We start from the raw sequence: 8,065 nt of genomic DNA on the forward strand, positions 1-8,065 counted from the left end.
AAAATTCTAAGACACCCCAAAAGATCAGAAATCTGGCTAGGTTTCTTTTTCCTTTCTTAACTTTTAAAATTATTTTTGTATTGCAGTAGATGAAATGAAAACCCAAATGCAAACTCTCTAATGGGCCCACATGTATTAAAAACAGGCCATATTTAAAGCAGAGAGGCACGTCAATAGAGTGGGCAGTTATTGGTCTAGGCAACTATATTTTAGTGAAGGGAGTTTCTGTATCATATCCATGAATTCAGACATCCTGTAAAAAATAAAATCAAAAAGCCCTAAGAATTGTTCCCTTAATTGTGTCTGGGCACTTTGTAAATTTTGCCTTCTATCCTATAGCAGACAACCGTGTGAAGTAGTAAATGATGACTTGACACTGGAGTCAAGAAGACTTAAGTTCAGTATCTGCTTTAGATATGTTAGTTGGGTGACCACAACAAAGTCTCTTCAACCTTTCAGTGGCCCATTTTCTCTGACATTATAACTTTTAGGCAAGATACTGCTGACATATGTCGAATACAAAGGAAATCATAGTTTGGTTCTCAAAGAAAAAACTGAAAAACCAAATAATAATGGCATAATAGGACAATAAAGAGATTAGTAAGTCAAAGTCCATTGGAAATGAAACCATTTTTTATCTTAAAGAAGGAGGAATTATTGGCTAATTGATCTATTATTTGCAATTTTCACAGACTTTGGATTCTAAGCTCTTCATCCATCAGGGTTAAGGAGGAATTCTTATGGAACCATCTGTGATCATTTTTCTCATCTTGGTGCTCTGTATCTCTTGTTTGTTCCTCATTTCATCACCGAGGAAGAGCCATGGAAAAGGACAGCTTCCACCTGGCCCTTTCCCCCTTCCAATTATTGGAAATTTGCTGCAGTTAGACACAAAGAATATCGATAAATCCCTTGGTTCAGTAAGTTAGCATTATTTTTTTAATATCTATTTTGGCTTTTAGCTGTCTGTGTTTCTGGAAATTATGTGTTTAAACAGATTGTCCTACAACAATTTTAGAAGCTAGCTTATGCGTTATCTAGTCCATATTTTTATTCATATCTATGCTGTGGCTGCAAGGATATAGTGAATCAGCAATAGTTTGATGTTATTAGGTTTTAGTAGTAGTCTAAAGATACAAAGTAATTGAGGTTAATTGAATCACATTTTCAAAGACACCAGTGTCTGAATGTTTCAGTTGCTTTCTCTTGGCTGCAAATTCAGGGAGCTCTCACTATTAGTGCAGTCACTCAGTCAACAAATATTTACTGAATGTTTGCTATGTGCCAGGCATTAATTTGTTTTGGAAATACAAAATATTCTGTTCTGATTTGGAATACAAGAGGGAAAAGATAGTTCTTGTTCTCAAGGAGTTCACAATCTAATGGTAAACAAATATGAACAGATATATAAAAGATAAATAGGAAATTAAAAAGAGGGAAGGTACTAGAATTAATAGGATGGGACATCTATAGAAGAAGAGGGTTTAGTAGGAATTTAAAGGAAGCCACAGAAGCCTGAAGGCAGAAATGAGGAAGGAGAGCATTAAAGGGTTGGTAGGCATCCATAGAAAATGCAGAGAGTAGAGAGATGAAGTGTCTTTTTTTTTATAGAACAGCAAATATGCCAGTGTCACTGGATCAAAGAGTATGTGGTGAAGAGTGGATGTAAGAAGACTAGAAAGGTAAAGAGACAAGTACTATGCCAAACCAAGGATTTTGTATTTGATCCTGGGGGCAATAGGGAGCCACTGGAATTTAGTGAGTTGGGGAATACCATAGTTAAACCTGCACTATTTGCTGGCTGAACTAGAACTTATTGTTAGATAGATCTAACAGTCTAGATTCCAGTGATGGAAAAACTACAGCCCACAGACCAGATGTGGCCCCCTGAAATGTTCTATCCTGCTGTGGGACATTATTCCTAATCTGACAAAAATACCATGAGTAGGATACAATGCAATGAAACTTTGAAAGAGTTGCCTTAGAAACAGACTGACAGATGAGCATTTCCTTTCCTTTGGCCCCCTCTTTAAAAAGTTTGCCCATCACTGGGCTAGACTATTTTAATAGTCTAGATGTGAGGTGATGAGTGCCTGCACTAGAGTGATGGCAGTGTCAGAGGAGAGAAGAGGGTCTATTTGAGAGATGTTGCAAAGGTGAAATTGGCAGTCTTTAGCAACAGTTTGGGTAAAGAGGATGAGAGATGGAGACAAATCCAGAATGTTTCCTAAGTAGTAAGCTTGAGAGACTAGGAGATGTTACTTTCTACAATATTAAGAAAGTTGAAAAGGGGAGGGGTTTAAGGGAAAGATAATGAGTTCTGTTTTGGACTTAGAGGGTTTAAGATGTCTACTGGACTTCCAGTTCAAGATATCTGAAAGAATTAGAGATTGAAAATGAGTAGAATTTTTAAGAGAATTTTGTTAAAAATTGTTTTAAAATGTAATTGGGGGAAAACAAAATGTTACTTTAAAAAAAGAAAGGAGCAGGATGGGTAGATTTGAGAATCACTTGAGAATAGATGGCAATTAAATCTATAGGAGATGTTGAGATTGCCAAGTGAAGTAGTATGGAGGGAGAAGGGAAGGGGACCCAGGACAGATCCCTGAGGCACATCTTTGGTTAGAGGGTGTGACCTGTACAAGGAGCCAGCAAAGCAAAATGAGAAGTAAAATAGGTAAGATGAAAGCCAGGACAGAGTGGTATTCTGAAAACCTATAGAAAAGAAAATAACAAGGAGGAATGATCAACAGTGTCAAAGGCTACAGAGAGATTTAAAAGAATAAGGATTGAAAAAAGGCCATTGGATTTGACAATTAAGAGATCATTACTAATTTACCTATCATAGGTAAAAAGAAAATATTTTTGAGTTGGCTGCCTTCATCACTGAGGGGATAAAAAAGGGTTCTGCAAACATTCAGGAACCTCCAGCCTCTGTTAGATCAGAATGGAAAATGATTTCCCTGCACATGCCTCTGTGAGAGCACTGACATAGCTTCTGTTTGCAGCCTTGTGTATAATTTTAAGTGTGTCTGCCAGAAAGCAAGCCTGGACTCAGGAAAAGCAGCAGGTTCTGAGCTCTTAAGTATCTCTACATCAAGGTCTAGACTCTATAGTTCTCAAAGCCTTTGAGGTGCAGCTTGGGAGACTAGGAAGAGCATCAGACATGGAATTAGAAAGAGCCTGCATTTAAATCCAGGCTTTTCTCACTTACTGACCTTCTATCCTTGGGCAAGTGATTTCCTCTTTCTGAGTCTTTCTAGTTTCCTTATCTTTGAGAGGGAAGTTATGGTTAAAGGTCTTATCTGCCTCATAGGATTGAGAGTGAAGGTCAAATGAAATTAACATGTTTGAAAATGCTCTATAACCATGCAATTTTATATGACATATAATCATTATGACCTGGCAGGTCTTCCAGCTGGTGCCCTTGTCCACTCTTTGAATTTCCTTACCTGCGAAATTAGATGGATTTTATGGTCCATTAAAGTATTATCCCACTTCTAAATCTAATGAGCTTATTGCATGTTTGTGGGATTTCCATTCAGGGAAAGGATCTGGCCAACATTGCCTCCTTTGGTCCAGGATTTCACTGAGGACACTCTCTTCTTAAATTTCTTAACTTCTTAACCTTCCTTTCATAGGATGTATAAGATCTTGGGGTCCTTCATGAACCATCCTACTGGCTACTACCCCTCAGTAGGGAATAGGAGTTTGTGCTTTTGACCCGTCTGAGTTCTGGGTTGGGCATGTGTTTTGTCTGTCTCCTTTCTGTTATCAACATCAACATCTTGAAGGTGCTGATAATAGATCAAGAACTTCTCCAATAAGATCAGTGGTGGTAACCTGAGTTGTTTATCAGTCAATTCAGTGGTCACTTTGTCAATGCTATCTGTATCTCCTCCCACAGCTGGCAAAAGTCTATGGTTCAGTGTATACTGTATACTTTGGTTCTGAACGTGTTGTCGTGTTACATGGGTATGAGGCAGTGAAAGAAGCTTTGATTGCTCATGGAGAAGAGTTTGCTGCCAGAGGAAGCCTCCCAATTATCGATGCTGTTAGCAAAGGATTGGGTAAGTTTCCCCTTGTTTTAGTGTAGGGAAACCAGATAAAACAGAGGACAAAGAAAAGAAATGTGTAGAAATATGCCCATTTCCAACCAAATCCTTTACAACAGAGGCTATTGGGGAGGATAAAGTGGAGTAAAGAACATCTTTCTATCTCTGTCTATAATCTGAATAATTTTCAGTTGAAGTAAAGAGAAAGAGATAGGGAGAGAGATAAAAAGAGTGAAAAAAGCAGTGGGATTGAGAGAGGAAAATAGTAGTAGTGCATACTATAGAAGGATGAAGGAAAGCAGAGTCTCACCCACCCAGCTTATATACTTTTATACAACTTTCTACGCTTTGGTTACTCTCAAAGGTCCATTGATCTATCTCATCCTCTAAATGGTGCAAATTATTTTTTTGGTCAGAGGCCCAATGATCAACAGACTCATACCTACACTAGTTTAGTCCACTGGAAACTTACCCAAACCTTGTATGTCCTGGTCTTGATAAACTTGAACATAAATCCTCTGGCAAACTGACCTGTGTCTTTTCCTTTATCTTATCACTCAGTCTATCATGAAAGGCAAATGAATTACTGAGATTCAAATATAACATGTCAAGGAATTTCTATATCTACTAATCTAGTGGCCAAATTCAAGAAAAAAATGATGTCAGAGCTTGACAAGACATCCATTTTGACCCTTAGGGAATCAACTATTCCAAGTCTTAAAAACCAATCACTTTCAGAGAGTATCAAGAGTGTGGATGCTTCAGAAAAGGCCCCCTGTGTTTGTAGGACATTAGGATCTGTTGTAAGGTAGATTAATAAATAATTATTTAGGAGACTTAGCAGGCAGGGCTGAAGGATTCTAAATGGAATGGGGAAGCAGGAAGTGTAGTTGCTCTCTGTGGGATGGACTCCATGGTGGTTGGAGACAAGTTGTAAGTGACCCTGGGGAGACCTCAGAGGAAGTGAAGCTTTACCCTGATTTCCTGGGATCCAGAAGGAAGACTGTCATCTGCTTGTGGGAGATTTTTGGTAGAGACTATTAAAACCAATCTGAGTTGCTGGTTAACTTGGGCTGCGTTAGCTCCCAGATCTACCCACCTGAAGGAGTACTGGCTGAAGACCTGGAAAAACTGTACCATTGCTGGATTTTGACAGGACTCAGCAGTGAGGATCCCACTTTCCATCTTGATCTCCATTGTGCCCTGCCCTGCTATAGTTTTAGCTTAGTGTAGATAAGTCCATTCCCTGTCCCTGAGGCTTGCCCATAAACTGGTAGAATAGAAACCCCTTCTCCCTTCTTTAGATTATAATTTCCTTAAATAAAACTTGTTTATAAGCCCTCTAGTCATTTACTTGCTGGTTTCACAGACTTCCTGTCCAGGTAGAACAGGGTGACAGTTAAGGCCTAACTGTCACTTCTATCAACTGTCATTTCCAGCTAAACCCAGTTTCCCTAATTTATTTGGTCCCAGACTATTATCCATTCCTGTCTCCTACTCACCCTTCTGAATCCTGATAAATATTTAACTTAACTCCTCTGGTTTAAAAAAAAATCTCCCACAAGCAGATGACAGTCTTCCCTCTGGATCCCAGGAAATCAAGGTACAAACTCCACTTCCTATGAGGTCTCCCCGGGGTCATTTACAACTTGTCCCCAACCACCATGGAGTCCATCCCAGAAAGAGCAACCACACTTCTTGCGTCCTTATTCCATTTAGAATCCTTCAGGACTGCCTGCTAAGTCTCCTAAATAATAATTTATTAATCTATCTTACAACAGATCTATGTCTTAACTATGGAAAGTCTCTCTCTTCACATAGATGCAATTGTATTTTATATTTTGATATAATAGGGATTAAATAGGGAGTGGCAGTGGACAATAGATGCTATGGAAAGCACCTCTTTTTATTGTGACTTGCCAGAATTTAGTAACTCAAAAAAATATTAGAAGCAGAGTTGTCTATTTTGATTTTTTTTCCATAAAGTAGGGAGGTAAGAATTTCAACTTTCCTTAAAAGGCATCGCAGTCCCTGGACCAAAACTGAGATATAGACATAAGGTTAGTGTATTTGGTTTCTCTAAAACATACATCAAACGTGGCCTCCAGATTTTACAACGAGGTGAATTGAGTGTCTGATTATCTCTCTGATTATCTGATTATTATGACAGGGCCACGTTATGAGATAGAAGAGAGAATAGTGCTGATAGAGGGGAAAGCAAAGTGAGAACTATCACACTTATGCTCATTATTCCAAAATAGGGGTGGAAGGGCCAAGAATCCTTAAGTCTGGACTCTTTGGGGTAGGAGACGTAAAAGAACTTGTAAGTCTGCAGGTATTCACTTCCATGCCTCCCAGAGTGTCAGTTCCATTCTCTCTCCCTCTTGTCTTCTGCTAGAAATCAAGACATTGAGGAATCTCTTGTTTTTCTTTCTCTGATGCTTCTCATAGGGGTAGTTTTCAGCAATGGAGAGAGATGGAAGCAACTCCGCCGCTTCTCCCTCATGACCCTGAGGAATTTGGGGATGGGGAAGAGGAGCATTGAGGAGCAAGTCCAAGAAGAGGCAAAGTACCTGCTGGAGGAATTTAAAAAATCAAATGGTTGGTGTTTATTTACTTTTTTCATTTACTAATTTATTTATTAAATCAATTCACTTTATATTTATTTTCAAGTTTTTTTAGTTTATATTTTATTCATTATTTAAACAATGTTACAATATTTAATATGATAAATATAAGATAAAATGATAAATATGAATCAAATAATTTGTTTGAACAAATTTATTTATTTACATCACTAATGGGAAAAGTTGTTAATTCTCTGATTAAAGTTGTTAGTTGTCAGACTAAGATAATCTCAAGAAATCTATTGCAATTAGCAACTACATGGGCTGTGTTTGATCTTAAAGTCCTACTCTAGTAGAAGTCCATAAAAGCCCATGATCATTCTTGGGAACTCTGAAGGCTTAAAAAAAAGACAGCAGACATAATATAGCAGTCCTGATGGCTTATTGAGAAAGCCATGGTAGAAAGACGGCTGAGCTGACAATCAAAATCCCAGGATGTTAGTCTTAGCTCTGTGACAACTGCTCCCTTTTCACCTCTGTGCTGCCATCATGCAAAAATTAAGGGGCCTTTATATAGAAGACATAGGCACAATTTCTATTGCTCTTAGTAAGAAAAAAAATCCTTCATGGGAAGCATTTTTTCTTTTAGGAGTTAAAGAATTCTGTAACTTAATACTTTGCTATATTGAGAAGAGTGAGGATCAGACTTGGATGTTATGATTTGCCAAGATCAAGTGGAATTGCTCTGACCTTCTCTTATCCTTCATGAAACTTCTGCCTCACCACTTCATTCTTTTTTTCTTCTGATCAATTCATTTTACCTCAACACCTATTAAAAGGATCCTACCCACAAAAGGCAATTTTAAAAACATTTTCTTAAACACACACACACACACACACACACACACACACACACGCATGCACAATTTTTTCAATTTGAATGTAGAAAAAATTCCTGTACATCTCTTAATCACTACTCCCCTTCTGTCTACCATAGACTACCCATACTTCCTTTGTTTATTTGAAGCCAGTAGATAGCAGTTCAATTGACTTTAACAAGGCATATATGGTAAAATATATTTCACTCTAAGATTGAAGTTCTTCATTATAAAGAAAGAAATAACAATGACCAAGACCCAGAAGAGAAAAAAATGTGTAGTTGGAACACATTGCAGTTTCATAATTAACAATTTCATTTAAAATAATAACTATAGTCAACCTAGTATTTTATATCACTCTGAGGTTTGCATAGCATTTTACTTCTACAAGATTTCTCTTTTTGATACATCCTTCTATCATCAGCCTCAGAAAGCTTTTGAGTAATTGAAAATAGTGTCCTTTCTCTTCTTTCATTCATTCATTCTTTCCTTTCTTTCCTTTTCTCTTTCTCTCTCTCTTTCTCTCTCTTTCTCTCTCTTCCTCCTCCTCCTCCTCCTCCTCCTC

At 37.8% G+C, this 8,065-nt stretch overlaps 1 protein-coding gene across 3 annotated transcripts in view; it reads left to right on the forward strand.

Annotated features, from left to right (window-relative positions):
* The first annotated feature begins 479 nt into the window (after positions 1-479).
* Positions 480-8,065, forward strand: part of LOC123238234 (cytochrome P450 2C19-like) — a 27,123-nt gene continuing 19,537 nt past the window's right edge. The window contains exons 1-3 of one of the 3 annotated variants that reach the window (XM_044665720.1): positions 480-920; positions 3,908-4,070; positions 6,507-6,656. In XM_044665720.1, the coding sequence (XP_044521655.1) occupies positions 741-920; positions 3,908-4,070; positions 6,507-6,656 (493 nt within the window). In that variant the 5' untranslated portion in view covers positions 480-740. The remainder of the gene's footprint in view (positions 921-3,907; positions 4,071-6,506; positions 6,657-8,065) is intronic. The other 2 variants (XM_044665721.1, XM_044665722.1) reach the window with 2 other exon arrangements.

The sequence above is a fragment of the Gracilinanus agilis genome, chromosome 2, assembly GCF_016433145.1.
Source record: "Gracilinanus agilis isolate LMUSP501 chromosome 2, AgileGrace, whole genome shotgun sequence".
Taxonomy (NCBI): Eukaryota; Metazoa; Chordata; class Mammalia; order Didelphimorphia; family Didelphidae; genus Gracilinanus; species Gracilinanus agilis.